We start from the raw sequence: 19650 nt of genomic DNA, 5'->3' as shown, positions 1-19650 counted from the left end.
TGAATGTCTACTTGTAAAATTGGTAAGAAAGAGTTGCCATATAATACAAGAACGTTAGGACTGATAAGCATCATTGCGGTGAGTATCCTTAATCAATAATGTCTATAAACCGATCTTTGATAGAAAATGCATAACTTAGCAACCAGACACTCTTTGCAATAAGTGTTTACAAGCAAGTGTCATTACAATATTATTGTTGCTGGTATTCTGTCCAAGTTAATATTATGATTATGAAAATCAGTTGTACCAGTGTGTGTATACCACGTGATAAATTACTTCTACGATTTATGACAATTACTTAACGCGACTTATTTCCACTACATTAATAGTGTATGTTTCACATGACTTGATTGTTTAAAAATACTCAGGTAAATCATCAAACTTTACTTTACTTATATTCCATAAACATTCCGTTTAAGGATAATTATGACATCATGTTTGTGAGATTTTTCTATTTTATATCTTATTACACTATGTATGGTCTTACCTGTTAACACGTTTATTTTGCAAATTTAGAGATATCATCATGGTGTTGCAAATAAAGCAAAATTAACATCTTAAGGTCCAAAACCATGCAATATGCCTCAAATATCAAGGGACTGTACAGTAAGGAAATGTAATGATAAGAATGTAGTTACCGGTACCATTTTTTCTCAGTTCTCAAAAAACTGTTAAATGCAATTCTGAATCAAATTCTTTAAATAAAACTAAGTGTTGTACACATTACAACACACATTAATTAATACATTAATTAATGTACCATTTGTAGCATTTAAATAAACTTTTTGTTTATGTTTGTAGTTTTTAAAGGCGGGTTTCTGATTTCTCATCAAATTAGGAGAAATCCCATAACATTTTTTAAAAATCCTATAGATTTTTCTTGACATGCTATTTTCTCATAGGGAATACTTCCTTCTTAGTCACTGTTTTAATTCGACATTGAGTCATTTGGTATATATATATGAATATTGTCTCTGGCAACATGTGTACCAAGTTTCATTTGAATAACCTCGAGGTTTTAAACTATTGCCATGGTTAGAATGTATGTGCTATGATGACTATTGACGCCATCATGACAATATCTCAACTTTTTGTTCAAAAATCAGACAAGCTAATTAATCTAAAAACAAAACAGTCTAATTAGTAATAAGTTATACTTACTTTCCTCTAAGTCTAACAGCCTCGTCAAAGTTGCGCTGATCCATAGCCTTCTGTACTTGTTTTGTCTGCAAGTATTTCACTTGTTTTTACAATGTATATATCATTGCACTTAAAAATACTTACTGTAAATGATTTAAATTCATATGGTTTTTAATGAAATTGTTTTGACTTTATAACATGATATGCTTTTCACATAATAATGAATACTTAGGAATGCTTTTTATTTGCAATGTGATGGAATCACTATCTCCCATAAAAGCAACCTATAAGGTATTTAGAAAGCAGAATTAAATTTTCAACCTTTATTCTTTTTGTAGATTTTGAGAAGTTGCATAATTATCTTGAGCTCTACAGGAACATATAGGTAAATTCTGTCTTAAAACATCTTAATATTTGCCATGGTTTGAGGGGTTTATAAGGAATGAATTGCGTGACTGATGTCATTATCTGCGTATGAATGCAGTTGGGCTGCTTAAAGCATGTTGAATCAGAATTGTATTCCCAATTGCCGAAAGTCATTTCCTTTAAGGAATGGATGTTAAGGTGTAAAAAATATAGAGAAGTAGACAATGACCATATCTTATTAAGCCCATGAACAATGTGATGGTGAAATACACAAACCTTTTCAACACACTCCATGAGGGGAACACGTACAGCCTGGTTTCCATCAAGGGAGATAACACAGGCTGGGGTGTCTGGTGTGGCATCCATCAACGCTAGAACTGCCTCCGCACCCATACGCGCGCCCTATCAGTATGAAAACAAGGTCTTATCAGCGTACAAACTTTCACATTGATTTTAAAAGTATCTAACAGTAAAACCTCATCCCTTTGAATACCTACATGCAATCAATTGCCTACCTTACACAGCCATTACAATCCTTACAATGTTGTACGCCTGATGACATTGGATCAAAAGTCATACAAAATTGTCTCCCTATATAACTTCCATTACAAAGTTGTGGTGGAGTTTCACCTACTATAATGTGATCAAATGTCTTACCAAGTTGTTTCCCTTAATAATCTCTGAAATGTTGTTTACAAAACAATTACATTTAAGAATTTTCCTTCAATACTATACACTGGTAGAATGTTTCCCTTACTTCACAATGTGACAAACATTGTGAAGATGTTTCCTTTACTTTACATTGTGAAGGTGCTTTCCTTCCTCTACCTTCTTATACATTCCCAAGTTGTTTCCCTTATTATACACTGCAGAGTTGTTTCCCTTTCTAAATATTGCAAAAAAAAAAAAATCTTATAAAAACATCATGAAGATGTCTCTTTTACTAATAATTACAAGGTTGTCTGCCTTATGAATCAGTTCATAATTCTCAATTACTAATCATTACAAGATTGTCTCCCTTACTAATCATTGCAAAGTTGTCTTCCTTACTAATCATCACAAAGTTGTCTACCCTACTATTCAATACAAATGTGTTTACCAGAATGCGATCAAATGCTGTGGGACTGCCTCCTCTCTGCACATGGCCAAGAACCGTAACTCTGGTATCATACTTCAGACGCTTGATGATCAGCTGAAGGTTAAATTATACATGTATAGTAGAGATTCATTGACGATTGGGTATTGTTGAAAACAAATTGTTTATTATTGAGATAGCATAATTTCCAAATGTGGCATAAATCTCTATATATGGAAAAATATGGTAGAACAACAGTATACCGGTAAGTTATTTTGTATTCAGCTACGAAACTAAATATTAACATTAAAAAATACTTAAAAATAAGAAAAAAAGCAACTTAAGAATGTACATACTTGTCAGTTTTCTTTTTTATTTATCAAAACTGATTTTTTTATTAACTTTGGACTCGGATTGAATATTCAATCCAAATATAATACAAATGGCTTGGCCGATGATATCTAATGATTTATTATTATTTTTAACTTGTTTTTAAACCCTAATGTACATATGAAATATTTAAAAACAATTCATTGTACCAGTACAAATATAGGTGATTAAGAAAACTTAGCAGCTCTTACAGTTCAATTCCAAGTTTAAATATATTTATATTTAAAGATGTAAGATTTTGTGATACAAATATTTGATGTTATTGTGCAGCATTATAAGCAGGGTCTTCCCTTACATTTTCAGCTGGTAGTCCCTGTCATGGTTTTGAAAGTTTGGGAGTATTTGGTAATTCTATGCAGGTCAAATATGGTAGTAAATACTCAATTAAAGACTGTTTTATGGTTCAAGGGTTGCACAGTAAGATGGGAATGTGGATCTCTAAGCCAGAAGAGCCATTGCAAGAGTAATTAAAGTTTAATGTGTCAAGTAGTCAGTTACATATTTCAAATTGACAGAGTTCTCTCACTTACATCCTGCACTTGTGTGGCAGTAATTGGGTTGCCATGGCGATCAATCGAGCCCTCAGCAACCAGGATGACATTCAATCTTTGGCCTGTCCCTCGCTCCTGTTTCCAAGGTAACAAATAAACAAATGTAAATCTACACATCTTTAGCAGAACTTATCATGATTCATGAACATTAAATATTAAATAAACAGGGGTTAATTGTTTGTTTCTGGTAACCTGGCAATGTATTTCACAGAGGAGCACCAAAAGTGGCTATACCATGAGTGAAATATTTACTTTTAGTGTTCACAAGGGGAAATATACTGCAAACTTTCACTGAAGCAAACAACTTTCATTTTTATTTTATGCTGAGAGAATCAATACTTGTTTATAATAAAGTGAAAAATTGTGTTTAATTTAAACAAAATGACTTATACTGGAAATGATGTCATTGCATTTTCTTCAAAGCACTGTTTGCGATAACATTTGTTTATAACATTGAAACAGGCTTAAATAAGTGAAATTGTAAAATTATTTTTCGATAAACACAGTGTTTTAAACAAGAAAAGTTTGTCAAACATTACGCCCCCTCTGAGTGCCATGTTGTCAGGAATATTTGGAGAATTGAATAAAATATGCATGGACTGAAATGACAATTGATTTGTCAGTGACACTGGATGCCTTTGAGGCAGTTTTAAGATGACCATTCAAAGTGTGAAGATAGTAGTTTTGAATCATCAACTGATATTTGCAGAGAAACACGCATCCTGGTAGCAGCAGGAAATAAGGTAATATGACATAAATTTTAATGACCTGTATCAGTTGTGAACTTGGCCTTTCACTATATGACCTCAAAATCAATAGGGGCCATCTACTAACCACACCCAACCTAAAAGTCAAGTTTGAGGGCCATTGACAAGTTATCAATCAGACAAGTATTTTGCATTCATGGTCACTGTGACCTTGACTTCTGATGATATGACCCCTAAAATCAATAGGGTTCATCTAAGGCATTGTCAAGTTATGACACCGACAACCTTTTCACATTCATGGTAACTTTGACCTTTACCTTTGACAAGATGATCCCTAAAACATTAAGGGCCATCTACTGGTCAGGCCCAGCCTCCATGTGAAGTTTGATGACCATAGGTACAAACATTGTTGAGTTATCACTCAGAGAGGATCTGTCAACCTTTTTGTGTTAAAGGTCACTGTGACCTTGACCTTTGACCTGATAACCCCTTATCACAAAAAGGGTTATCTACTGGTCAGACCCAGCCTCTGTGTCAAATTTGATGACCATAGGTCCAGGCATTGTTGAGTTTTCACTCAAACAAGCTTTGACAACCTTCTCCCGTTAAAAGTCACTGTAACCTTGACCTTTGACCTGATGACCCCTAAAATTAAGAGGGCTCATCTACCGATCAGGCCCAACCTCCATGTCAAGTGTGATGACCATAGGTTCAAAATTGTCGAGTTATCACTCAGACTAGCTTTGATCTACTGACAGACGGACGGACCAACCTACCACCCGACGGACTGACATTCACACAGCAATATAGCCTTCTTCTTCGAAGGGGGGCATAATTATGAGTTTATCAAAATTGATATATTCCATCATTATTTTTCAATAGATTGCCAAAAAGCATTAAATAAATAAAAACATTTAAAATTCTTAAGAAATTATTTATTTATATCAAGTATCAATGTCAGGCATTGTCTTCTAAATGTTTGTTTTTTTATAAACATGTATGAAGAAATACTAATTCATTAAAGAATGCTTATAATCTAGTGTGTTTGACTAATAATTATAATAATCCATTCAAAAAGACACTGAATTTATAATTGTTACATGAATTAACCATGCGATTAGCATGCAGATTATCAAAGCATATATATATATACTAGCTGTATGTTCAATAAATACCAAGTATATGGAAAGAAGTATATAAAGACAAATATTAATTAGATAATTATTCATTTAACATGTATGTAGAAACTGTTAGCAAAAAGCTTCCCTAAACACACAGCAACGAGAGGACAACAAGCTGATGAGCATGCACAGAAAATGTGCATGCAAGGTTAATATTGACAATAAGTTTGCACACAAGAATGGTAAGATATGGCAGAAAGTGTGCACACAAAGAAGACATACAGCAGGAAGTTTGCACACAAAGAAGACATACAGTAGAAAGTTTGCACACAAGGTCAACATACAGTAGAAACTAGAAAGTATGCATACAAGGTCAACATACATTTGAAAGTTTGCACACAAAGAAGACATACAGTTGAAAGTTAGCACACAAGGTCAACATACAGCGGCATGTTTGCACACAAAGAAGACATACAGTAGAAAGTTTGCACACAAGGTCAGCACACAGCAGAAAGTTTGCACACAAGGTAAACATGAGGCAGAAAGTTTGCACACAAGGTAAACATGTGGCAGAAATTTTGAACACAAGGTAAAGATACAGCAGAAAGATTACACACAAAGTAAACATTCGGCAGAACATTCACACCCAAGAAGGTCAACATACGGCAGAAAAATTACACACATGGTTAACATATGGCAAAAAGTTTACACAGTAGGTTAGCATATGGCAGAAAGTTTGCACACCTGGTCAACATACAGCAGAAAGTTTGCACACCAGGTCAATTTACAGCAGAAAGTTTCCCCACAAGTTACGCATATGGGAGAAAGTTTGCCCACAAGTTACACATATGGCAGAAAGTTTGCCAAGAAATTACTCATACGCAGTGTTCGACACTAACGGGGTCCCGGGATCCCGAGGACACCAATTTTTCGGGAGGGACACCTAAACTTCGAAGTGCGGTATTCCGTCGGAACACTTAAATTTCTGACCGATAAACGCTAAATATCAATAAATAAGTAGCATTTCATTAATTTATTACCTATATTCAGGTCCCCCTAAATTCCTTGACAGTGCATGACAAAATGATATTATTATTATTATCGCACACACCAAAGCAAAAGTATAGCTGACTTTTTTACTATACTGTAGTTGCGTCATATATCTATAAATAAACAGGTCATGTCACAGGGCGCGTGCAGGTTAACGCTTCCGTTTAGTTGTTTACATTATTAACAAGGTCAGGGGTGACAGAGATTTATTATCGGCAAACTACTTATGTGGAATTGTTATGCGTATGTGTCAGAACCACCCAAAAAAGATGCCAACACTGCTGACTTTGATGCCTTAATGATGTGACCTTCGAGTAGTTACAGTAACATTTACGGCACAAAAGACCGACATCCTACATTCAGCATTTTTTGTTAATTGGCATTCAACTTATCAGTATTATTTGTTAATTTTAAAGACATTTATTTTAATGATTTGATAAAAACAAAATAGTAATAAAATTTGCAAAGTTTAATTAATTATCTAGAATCAATTTATAAAATTTTACGACTTTTTGGCGCGAAAATTAACATACACAATTTTTGGTCGTCTGCTCTTCAAGTATGCATGACACCTGTTGGGCAGTCTGATTGTTTTTTCAGCAGCTCTACTAAATATTGACTTGAGTTTTCACAAGCCAGATGTAACATTCCTACTGTTTCTCAATGAAAGGCACCGACATATGACAAGACCCTGGACCATGATGTATTTTATGCGTATTTCCCGAAAGTCTAAAAATAGTAACAACATCAAGTTTTTGTTTACATTGTATTCATCTTTGTTTTTGACTGGGACATTCTACCGCTTTTGAACCCAATCCACCGACTTAGAGACCCAAATACACCTCACTGCCATTGCCAGAGGTTCACATGTCTGACATTCAGTGCTACTAACTTGTCATTACATGCTGTTAAAAACATGTATAATAGGGTGTATACTTGAATTACAAATTGAAAAGTAAAAGTCACTTTATGTTGAATTAAATATTAAAACAGGCTCAACAATGATAAAACAAAATAAAAAGTGGAAGGGACTCCTAATTTCAGGAAGGGACACCTGATTTCAAATGTTGGTGTCCCTTCGGGATCCCTAGGAAAAATGGTTAGTGTCGACCCCTGCATACGGAAGAAAGTATTCCCACAAGTTACCCTTATGGCAGAAAGTTTGCACTCATATGGCTGATTTTGCCCACAAGTTACCCATATTGGCAGAGAGTTTGCACTCATATGGCTGATTTTGCCCATAAGCTACCCATATGGCAGAAAGTTTTCACATAAGTTACCCATATGGCAGAAAGTTTGCCCACAAGTTACCCATATGGCAGAAAGTTTTCATACAAGTTACCCATATGGCAGAAAGTTTGCCCACAAGTTGCCCATATGGCAGAAAGTTTGCCCATAAGTTACCCATATGGCAGACAGTTTGCCCACAAGTTACCCATATGACAGAAAGTTTGCCCACAAGTTGCCCATATGGCAGAAAGTTTGCCCATAAGTTACCCATATGACAGAAAGTTTGCCCATAAGTTACCCATATGACAGAAAGTTTGCCCACAAGTTACCCATATGACAGAAAGTTTGCCCACAAGTTACCCATATGGCAGAGGGTTTGCCCATAAGTTACTCATATGACAGAAAGTTTGCCCACAAGTTACCCATATGACAGAAAGTTTTCACATAAGTTACCCATATGACAGAAAGTTTGCCCACAAGTTACCCATATGGCAGAGGGTTTGCCCATAAGTTACTCATATGACAGAAAGTTTGCCCACAAGTTACCCATATGGCAGAGGGTTTGCACACAAGTTACTCATATGACAGAAAGTTTGCCCACAAGTTACCCATATGGCAGAAAGTTTTCACATAAGTTACCCATATGGCAGAGGGTTTGCCCATAAGTTACTCATATGACAGAAAGTTTGCCCACAAGTTACCCATATGGCAGAGGGTTTGCACACAAGTTACTCATATTGCAGACAGTTTGCCCATAAGTTACCCATATGGCATTAAGTTTGCACACAAGTTACTCATATGGCAGATTGTTTGCCCACAAGTTACCTATATGGCAGAAAGCTTGTCCACAAGTTACCCATATGGCAGATAGTTTGCACACAAGTTACCCATATGGCAGAAAGCTTTCACACAGGGTACCCATATGACAGAAAAACACGAAGTTACTCATATGGAACAAGGTTTGAACACAAGTTACTCATATGGCAGAAAGTTAACCCACAAGTTACACATATGACAGAAACTATTCTCACAAGATACACATATGACAGAAGGTTTGCACACAAGTTACACATACGGCAGAAAGTTTGCGGCACAAGGTGTCTTCCCATCCATCCTCTGGCGGCCATTCTGGGATAAACACCCAGTCAGCTTCACAGGCAAGGGAAGCAACCAGCGCTAAATACCTGCAGGATGTGATTGAAAGGTTAGATGAAGTTGTTATGAATTTAGCACTTGTCGTAATGCTGAATACTGCATCTGCTTGTTGGCAAGGGAAGCCATCAATGCTAAATTCATGAGAAAGCCATTTATAAGCGGGATGATGATTTAGAACTGGTTTGATGCTCTGTTTATTATTTAGCTAGCATGCAAATGTGCTTCCTGTTATGCTTTATCAGGAGTATATTGCCTTGGCCTGAACAAGTGCATGCCTAATCAGCTTCAAACAAGAGGGCAGCTGCCAGAGCTTAATACCTGTCAAAGAAGAATCAGTAAGCTGAATGAGATCAAGATCTGATAACACCTGTACATACACATGACATACCCGCTACCATGTAAAGTATTATGAGATCTGTGAACACCTGTACATACACATAACATACCGGCTACCATGTAACGTATTATGAGATCTGTGAACACCTGTACAAACACATGACATACCCGCTACCATGTAAAGTATTATGAGATCTGTGAACACCTGTACAAACACATGACATACCCGCTTCCATGTAAAGTATTATGAGATCTGTGAACACCTGTACAGACACATAACATACCCGCTACCATGTAAAGTATTATGAGATCTGTGAACACCTGTACAAACACATAACATACCCGCTACCATGTAACGTATTATGAGATCTGTGAACACCTGTACAAACACATGACATACCCGCTACCATGTAAAGTATTATGAGATCTGTGAACACCTGTACAGACACATGACATACCCGCTACCATGTAAAGTATTATGAGATCTGTGAACACCTGTACAGACACATGACATACCTCCTACCATGTAACATATTTTGTATTATATGTGAACACATGTACAGACACATGACATACCTGCTACCATGCAATGTATTATGATATCTGTGAACACCTGTATATACACATGACATAACCGCTACCATGTAACTAATTATTAGATCTGTGAACACCTGTACATACACATGACATACCCGCTACCATGTAACTAATTATTAGATCTGTGAACACCTGTACATACACATGACATACCCGCTACCATGTAACTAATTATTAGATCTGTGAACACCTGTACATACACATGACATACCCGCTACCATGTAACTAATTATTAGATCTGTGAACACCTGTACATACACATGACATACCCGCTACCATGTAACTAATTATTAGATCTGTGAACACCTGTACATACACATGACATACCAGCTACCATGTAACGAATTATTAGATCTGTGAACACCTGTACATACACATGACATACCAGCTACCATGTAACGTATTATTAGATCTGTGAACACCTGTACATACACATGACATACCAGCTACCATGTAACGTATTATTAGATCTGTGAACACCTGTACATACACATGACATACCAGCTACCATGTAACATATTATGAGATCTGTGAACATCTGTACAGACACATGACATACCCGCTACCATGCAATGTATTATGAGATCTGTGAACATCTGTACATACACATGACATACACGCTACCATGCAATGTATTATGAGATCTGTGAACATCTGTACATACACATGACATACCCGCTACCATGCAATGTATTATGAGATCTGTGAACATCTGTACATACACATGACATACACGCTACCATGTCCTTACATTGCACATATATATATGTAGTTTCATATTTGCTATACTTAAAACATAAACATTATATACATTGTTGTTGTTGACCTATATTCAAACGTTTATGTAATGGCAAGAAATGCATTGAATGTTTCTCAGAATACTCTCATCATAATATTTGGCAACTCTTGAAACTTGTAATTAACAGTGCAGCATGTACTGCTACAAAACATGTGTACACCTGTAGGATGTAGAACTGCTTCACATAATTAACGATAGTGTATTTGCAATGTAATGCCAGTGTCCTCACAAAACAGTTCATAACAAAATATAGCATTGAGTCTGATTGTCTAAATGGTAAATGCAATTCTAGAAGGAAATAGTGTAACTAATTGCAATTACCAACCAAACTATTCCCATCAACTATCAAATGTTTAAGAAGCCATCTTTTAAATCCTAACTTACAGAAAAATATCTGCAAATACAGTCTAACTATTATGTCATAAATGGTATTTCTACAAATCTGATCATTTTTCAGCTTATATAACCCTCCTTTTCTGCAAATAAAAATGGCATTTCTAAACTAGCAAATGGGAATAAAAACTCCTTGCTGTCAGAGAATTACTAAAGCCCCTAGAAAGTCTGGTTAGCTGATATGTATACATGTATACATACATTGGTCATTATTGGTTATCATAATTATATACCTGTAGGCGAGTTGTTCTTCGACACTTTTTTGAGAATCCTTACTTTAAAGATATCTGCATAAGCTTTTCTTTATAGTAAACTTATGGATGTGGAGTAACATAATTTCGCTTTGTTTTCATTGGTTCCAAAACAAAAAGAGAGGTCAAATTATAGTTTGAAAGCAATAGATATCAGACACTTTATAAAATTTACAACACAATCAAGAATAGGCCTAAAAAAAAATACATTAGGTTCGGGTTACCCGACCCTACCTACGGAAAAGGCGCCGTCCCTACCGATTTTATAGTCAGTTTGAAATAAAAATTTAAAAACTAAAAAAAAAAAAAAAATATATTCTTTAAATTGCTTTTCACTTTGTAGTAGAAAACCTTAAATTCTTATACAGAAGATAACTTTAACACCATTATCCAATGATGAAAATGACATTCTTAAATAAAGCCTAATAAAAAAAAAAAAATTAAAAAAAGCCTACCTACCCGACCTATTTTTTAAAAGGATGTAACCCTAACCAAACAATTTTTTTTTAGGCCATATCATCGTTTTTCTGAATTTCATCTGAGTAAAAGTATGATTAAACCTGATTTAATAGTTTTGAATCATTCATTTGCCATTTAAATACTTTTCCTAGGCACAGCAAACAAATATACATTATTATACATGTCATATAGACTATATACATCCCCTAATAGCAGGGGGAGTAATATCCGAATATGTTAAAAATTGTGTATTGTAAGAATTTTCTTTCTTTAATAAAACATAATAAAACATTAAGTCCACATCTGAAGGTATTATTGTGCCCCTTCACAGTGCACTTAACGTTGCAAGCGCACTTAACGTTGCAAGCACAAGTAAAAATGTGATTTTGTAAACTGTGGTCATATTTTGATTTTTATTACCTGGTGGAAAGTAAATGTAGCTACAGAAACATTTTAAGAACTTGACTGATTATAAGCAGGCACTTGATATATAACTTCCAAAATGATGTGAAAATGGCATGCCACTGCTGTCTGTACTACTGTCGGTGAACTCCTCGCCTACTTGTATACAGTATATTAACAAAGAATTAGGAAAAGAAATTGCTCATAAATGTAAGTATTTTCTTCTTGGTTTACAAAAAAAACATGTACATTAAAGTAAGACTATGATTATGTACCGTATCAGATGTACCACCAATCTTTTTTCTAGTAAAGGTCACAATGACCTTGACCTTTGGTCATTAAGGTTATATATGGACCATGGCCATTGTACACACCAAGTTAAGGACTGAACAACAAGTCATTCAAACATTTTTTATTTAAAACTAAAGTGATTCGCTGCAGACAATGATGCCACAGCCAGTGATGATGTCAAAACTGGATTATGGACAATTTCTTTTCCTTAAACGCCCAAAACCCACATTTAAAATGATGGGTATGGTTAACATACACGTGATATTTTATGACACAGCACGTCTTCCCAGTTGTCCTCTGGGGGCCACTCTGGCAGGAAAACCCAGTCGGCCTCGCAACTGAGGGCCCCCACCAACGCTAGGTACCTACAACATTGCCCCATTAGAAATGACATAACACTGAAACTGCCATTTCGTTATTGACTAGATGTTAAAATCAAGTTGATATTGCCCGTTAAAAATTGAAATGATGCCAATTCAAAAGCCTGAAAACCAGTACAGTGACAAAACAAGAACAGTCTCATCTGGCCAATATCTAAAATTTCTATAGGCCAGAGCCTTTACACAGGCTGGACAATCTGAGACCTTAATGCTTATCAAGGAAAGTAAATGTAAAGTTCTTGTGAACTTCTTATTTCTTGAATGTTTGTTATCAATTTTTGTTTTTGTCTAACATAATGACTTATATGCACAATTTCATTTTTTGTCAATCTTGAATATTAACTTGTCAGTGTCATCATGTCAATTTCGTGGTTGCATTATATAATGGTTTAAGAATATCACTACCTTTCTAATTTGCTGTACTGGTTAACCTTTATATTTCCAGGTGATATAGTTACAAAATGTACCTTTATGCCTACCACAACCATTCTTCATTTTCATACTTTAACATGTCAGCATTAAAAAAAAATGTTTTAAAGACAAAAGAATATATTATGTTGGCCAGACGATATCATGTTGACCATACAACAGGACCATTATCTAGTTACATTTTCTTTAGATATTGTTGGTTTGTGTTCTCCCAAATGCATCTTTTTAAGACATTAAAGGAACTAGACACCAGATGGTCCCAAAATCAGCACATACAGCATTTAATCAAAATAGGCCAAAAAATTGATTAGTACAAATTCAAATACCTACGTTTTTTGTGTGTGTTTTTTTTTTCTGGTATTTACATTGTAAACAAACCCAGTAAATTTCAAATTGGAAAAATACACAAAAACTGTGAAAGAAACATGTGTCGTAAGCAATGTGATACATCATAACATTCAATGCATTATACACAACAATAGCAATTTAATGGAAGTTTTTGACAATTATCTTTTTTTCTTGCAATTCTATCCACTGGTGTCTGGTCCCTTTAAGATATTTATTAGTATGTTTTCTCTTGTCCACGTCAATTCATCTCCCTGTCATTAAAAGTTCCTAATCTACCAACCCGCTGAAAACAACAACATGGCTCAAAGCTGCATTCTCACAGATTGAATGTTTTGACAATTTTTTTATTTTTTGTCTTGAAACGAGCCATTTTTTGCGAAAATGTATGGACACCAGTTATACAAGACTGCTGACAAAAAATTAAATCGCAGATTTTTATATTTAAGTTCAAAAATTGATGTTTTAAGCATTTTTCTTAACTGCCATAAAACATAAATTTTTGAAGGGAAATACGGTATGAAAATCTGCGATCTGATCTTTTGTCAGCAATCTTTAATCATTGGTTTGCAGATATTTACGTAAAAATTTGCTCTTTCCAAGACAAAAAATAAAAAAGTTGTAAAAACAGTAAATCTGTGAGTGTGCAGCTTTAAGAATGACCATAATGTGAAAAAACTTACCCACAATGTCTGCCCATAACTTCTAGGACAAAGGCCCTCTGGTGACTGAAAATAGTGAAATACATGCATCAAACTCAAGAAATCACAGGTCTACAATTTTACAGAATCCGATGGGATGTCAAAAATACTATTACTAATTGGTAAAGAAAATAATGGGATAGGAAATGCCAAAGACAGGTGACAAGGTAATTTAAAAATTGAAGTGAAGAACACATAATTTACTAGAATAATGGATGGTTATTGAACCTGTCCAATATATTAGGCAATTAGGTATAGTTACCAAGTTTGGTGCAGATTTGACAATTAGTTATTATGTTGGATTCAGTGGCAGGTCAAAGGAGCCATAGCCCTAAATGTATTTATACTGATGTGATGAAAGCAGATAGCTTAAATTATCATGCTTGAGTTTGTTCCCGAGTAAAAATTAGACCTGGCGTCCATTTTCAAAGGCCATGAAAAGTTCCACTGGTGGGGATAGACACATCAGCCTCTTTAGTGGAGGGTAAACACCAATACTACAAGAACCCTCCCGACCTTATGATTGACACAAGCAATATACCTTGAGGCCGTGGTTGAAATGGTATCCACAGATTCCATGATCCTGTGGAGAGCGGTGTCCGTACCAATGGTCATGTCCGTACCACAGAAGTCATTGTCGATGGACCCGACCATTCCCACGATGTTCAAGTGCTGGCAAGTCTCTTGTTGGGTCTGGGTTATACGCTCTGAATGAACAAAATATTCATGAAAGTGAAACATACACAGTTTTTGACTGTTACCATTTAGATGAAAATTAATTCGATTTGAACCACTTCACCATGGATTATTTATCTCTACACATTGTGGGCATTAGAGATACATGTACACACTGAAAATCTGTGAAACCATCTCTGTTTTGTTAAATTTAAAATCCTGCAAATATACCTCAAAATGTTTGCAGTAAATGATTAAATAAGAATACAGGAATCAATATGATTATTAAAATTAGAAAAATGGCCTTCCTGCATTGTGTCTGACTATATGTGTTCTAGATCTCAATAGAATATCCAAAATATCTTGAACAACTTTTGAGTTATGAACAACTTTAAAGTGAAGAATACCCCAAATGCAATTGACAATGACTACAAAGCTATCATTCTTTTTCTTCAATAAATAAACAAGTTGAAATTCCTACTCTGGTTTCTCAGCTCCCCCAGAAGGTCCGGCCACTCCTGCCTGAACAGGTTTGCCCCAGTCAGCGATCCATCCCCACCGATCACCACAAGGTTTGTTATTTCCCTATCTATCAGGTTCTGGGCGGCCATCAGACGACCCTCCCGGGTACGGAACGCAGCACAGCGTGCGCTGCCAATCACTGTACCACCCTGCAGAATTACAAGTTGTTCATGTATTGAAGTGAAGATTATAGGTGAAATATAGCTTAAATGTGTTAAAAATGAACTGAAACAGCACATACAAAATTGCACAGTAATAAGACATGTTTCTCTTAACACCTTCCCCTATCACTACCGATCTAGATATGAGCAGCAGGCTGAATGACAATCAAATTCATTGAGATAGATATTTTTAATAATATTAAGACTGTGTAAACTTGCTATTATATACAAACTATACCACCCAAAACAAATCGCTAATTATCTGACATGGATGTTTGTAACACAAGTGTGATAAAAGTCATTTCTTTAACAAGCACTTATTTTGCCTCATTATCACCTCAGTCTGTGTCCCTGAGCTATCACAGTATGGTGTAAAACTATGAGATGACCGAGTTCGAAACAATGATTAATAAATAGGTGTGAAATACCAAACTGGGACGATTATTTTAATTAAACAAAGAAGAAATAAATCAGGACCAAAAAATAAATTCAAAACAAAGATAAATTCAGATAAAAGGTATTCAGATTAACAGTGTTTAAATGTGGATTTATAAATAGTTTGAGTTATGAAAAAAAAAACCTCACCAGCTGCATAATGCCAGAGGAGCTGCCCCAAGTTGCTTCAATGATATTATCACCTCCGTCCACCATACCTTGGTAACCCTGAAAAATTGTGGACAAATATATATCTCCAATGATCCCTAAAAAACATTTGTCAGGTTTTAGTAATCATGAGCATCTTTGGTTATTAAACTTAGGACAAATGCTAATCACTATCTCTTTCATTGAATAAAAAATACACATACATGCTTATATTTCAATGTATACATTAATGAATGACACCAGTATGCAGAATACACTTTACAAAATTGCATTATGGTGTACTTGTTGAGAAGCAATTTTTTCACTTACTTTCTTTAGATATACATGAAGAAGGTACTGCAAATCAATTCTATGGTTACTAGGCAATCAAAAGCTGGAGTTTATAGGGAACAAGATAGAAAATATTATCATTATAGGAATCTGCCTCTTAACCAGTACAATGCACTTTAAGACAAAAACTAATTTGAAAACTTGTGAAGTAATACCATATTATATTACCTCTTTGATATAGTATGTCTTGCACCCAAGGTAATATCCCATCCTGACAACAGCTCTGACAGCCGAGTTCATTCCTGAAAGGTTATCATTCAAATGATTCCATTTAAACAAGGCAAATAATTAAAAAAAAATATGCATGTTTATTTGTTACATGTAAGTTAATTATGAAATAAATGAAAGCATAAATATCAGTTGTGTATTTATTCACCTATTGAAATAAATGATAATGTATTGAATCTCAATGTCTTAGGAAACATGCTATTTGTCCCAATTAAATAGCATATGTATAAGACCATCCCATATTGAGTCAGGGATTTGTGCAGTCTGCATTGTGCAAGCTACGTTTTTAGAGTATAAAATGCAGCGGCGCAGCAAATTTAGATATATAGGGAAAAAGCAACTTTGTAACAATACATAGGTACTGCTTAAAAAAAGTAAGTTTGTAGTAATTTTCTTTACATCAAATATTATGAAGATATTGGTAGTAAAGACCATACTCAGAAATTCATGTATAATGCCATGTATATATACATGTAGGTAAGCTTTTTTTTAGAAATATAAGATAAATTGTTTCTTAAAACAATAACATTAGTTTATTTTCTTTTAACTTGTAACAGTTTGCAAGAGCGTATGGGTTTCACACAAATACATCATTTGAATAATAATTCCACATTAAAATTGTATTTATTTATTGTTTGTTCTTCATATCGGTAACTTGAAAGATGTTTAATGTCTTGAAATAAAGTGTGTCAATGAGAATAGTAATTGTTTTGAAAATTATATTTTGACAAGTTCTATTGTAATTTAATTAATTTTATCACTCAATAAATCAAGAATGGACTCAGCTGCAATGTATCAATCAGTTATGTTCAAGTCACTCTGCTCTCAAACTTAGTTTCAAACATATATATCTAATTTCAAATTATATATTGTCAGTGATTGTTTTACTAACAATTTGACGCCGAATATCGGCCTTTTCACAATTGCCAAAAAACGCTAAATTCACAAAAATATGGAGAAAAATTCACAATTCCCAAGAGCAACTTGTGAACAAATTGTTTTTCTATTAACCGGCATAAAAACTCGTAAAAGTTGTGTAAAACTTTGAAGATTTTAGTGGAAATATTTACCGATCAGCGATTGCGAATTCGCATACATATAAAATACCGTATGACAGCTTTTATCGATACCCGATCAAGTAGACGCACGCTCCTAAGTAAAGCGCTGGCCGTATAGTGCTCGGTCACGCGGAGCAAAATGAAACATCAAAATTTGTAAACAATTTGAGATTTATCGCCAAAATGTCAAGTATTGTCAGAAATTTTTTATAAAACACCATATGACACCAACAATATTTGCCGCCTTTAAACAGATGACATTTATCTGTAACTCTTTGCAATTAATAAATATGCAATTATCTAAGTTTCATTGTTGTCTATTTTCATTTTAATGTCTATACAGACACTAAATCAGGCTGTATGTACGAGTATAACACAATTGTATTTCAGAATTAAGATTTTAATGTTTTGTTAATTTTTCACAATTTTGAACTTTAACGCCCTAAAATTTCACAAAAAAAAGGCATGGGCTGTTTCACAAATAAGTGAAAACAATCACTGATTGTTATTTGTTAGCAAATTTTCAAAACGGATATATCTAATTATATATCTAATTCTGTCATACGAACATCTGCGGAGGGAAACAAAAAGTGTGTCTAATTCGTTGAGTGTACTGTACATAGTTCACTTGTATTTTGAATTCATACATATTTTGTGCTTGGAATAATCATGGCTCTAGTATTCGGACACAGTCAAGTTAAGTATTTACATGAGCACTTTGATACTGAAAATGTTGTGACTCTTTGCTATCCAAGATACAAAATCAAAGACTTTATGGACCTTGATATATATTGTGTTTGACATGGTATCAACAGTCGGTATGTAGGCTAAACATAGGGCAACAAAATAGGGCCATTAACACCTTTTTCCTATATGTCTATATTGGCTGCGTTTACTCTTTGTTACATATTGGCTGTGCAAATGGCTCTGCAAATACAATGTAGGTGTGTTTTATACCCGATATACACCCCAGACAATAGGATTGTCTGACCAAGGAAAAAACCCTGATAAGCCAACCATATAATCCAGATTACAAAAAAAAGACAAAACATAAATATGGCCAAGTACCACATGGCTGGTGGTCCACTGATATTGTATCAGAAACATGGGATTGGGATGTACATGTATCATGTGTATGGATTTTGATTCTGTGTCATACCGAGTATTAACAGTCACGTATCATTCATATCCGCAAATGACATTTAAAGATTTTAGAAACGATTTTTGACTGAAATTGCCTTACATCTTTAATGCACGTTATGTTTTTTTTCAATTTATTTTATATCTTTAAATGAGTAACCCTGAGAGTCTCCGCCGCTAGTGAAGACACCGACGGCTTTCCCGGCGAAACTCCCGGCCTGTATTTGCTCTCCTTCCTTCCCCAAGACGCCCGCCATGCTGTATTTTCTGCTCGTTGGAGACGAATCCATATCGCCAAATATGTAAGATTATACGACTTAAACCAATAATTTCATTGGAAGATGCTGATTTTGTGGTTTCTGCAGCCTATCGACCTTCCCGAGTGAAGCGTCCTTGACATTGACTTGCTACCGGCTTTTAATTACGGTGCCATATAAAGCTGAGAACAAATGTTTGAGCTCAAAGAAAATATATATGAAAGAAACTATACCGCGGTTTCTTCGGTGCCTTTGTCAAAACAAATTGACATCTTTACTAGGACAATATTTTTCTACCGTTTGTGTACGAATATTTAATAAAATTTCTTCGAGGTTAACGTATATCCTATAATCTCCATTTAAGTGTTAATTTCATAATAATAATGTCACTTTTAACACCAACAAGTACTGTTTTTTTTAATTAATATTTATAGTCATAGCCATTGTTTAGTCCAAGGCAAAGCACCAACGCTACGATCAATGAAATAAGAGAGACTTTTTTATTTTG

The 19650-nt window shown here is 34.7% G+C and overlaps 1 protein-coding gene across 2 annotated transcripts in view; it reads right to left on the bottom strand.

Moving 5' to 3' along the window:
- LOC128205382 (ATP-dependent 6-phosphofructokinase, platelet type-like) overlaps nucleotides 1–19284 on the bottom strand; it is a 38934-nt gene extending 19650 nt beyond the window's left edge. Inside the window, exons 1-11 of one of the 2 annotated variants that reach the window (XM_052906965.1) lie at nucleotides 19046–19284; nucleotides 16628–16701; nucleotides 16112–16189; nucleotides 15325–15514; nucleotides 14710–14875; nucleotides 14151–14195; nucleotides 12570–12678; nucleotides 3502–3597; nucleotides 2606–2698; nucleotides 1783–1908; nucleotides 1162–1226 (exon numbers count right to left, since the gene is read on the bottom strand). In XM_052906965.1, the coding sequence (XP_052762925.1) occupies nucleotides 1162–1226; nucleotides 1783–1908; nucleotides 2606–2698; nucleotides 3502–3597; nucleotides 12570–12678; nucleotides 14151–14195; nucleotides 14710–14875; nucleotides 15325–15514; nucleotides 16112–16189; nucleotides 16628–16701; nucleotides 19046–19175 (1172 nt within the window). In that variant the 5' untranslated portion in view covers nucleotides 19176–19284. Of the gene's footprint in view, nucleotides 1–1161; nucleotides 1227–1782; nucleotides 1909–2605; nucleotides 2699–3501; nucleotides 3598–8705; nucleotides 8815–12569; nucleotides 12679–14150; nucleotides 14196–14709; nucleotides 14876–15324; nucleotides 15515–16111; nucleotides 16190–16627; nucleotides 16702–19045 lie in introns of both variants that reach the window. The other variant, XM_052906964.1, reaches the window with a different exon arrangement.
- Nucleotides 19285–19650: the final 366 nt, after the last annotated feature.

Source organism: Mya arenaria, chromosome 10, assembly GCF_026914265.1.
Source record: "Mya arenaria isolate MELC-2E11 chromosome 10, ASM2691426v1".
In the NCBI taxonomy this organism is placed as follows: domain Eukaryota; kingdom Metazoa; phylum Mollusca; class Bivalvia; order Myida; family Myidae; genus Mya; species Mya arenaria.
Note: the sequence above shows the minus strand (reverse complement) of the source record. Positions and strands in the feature narration are given on the sequence as shown.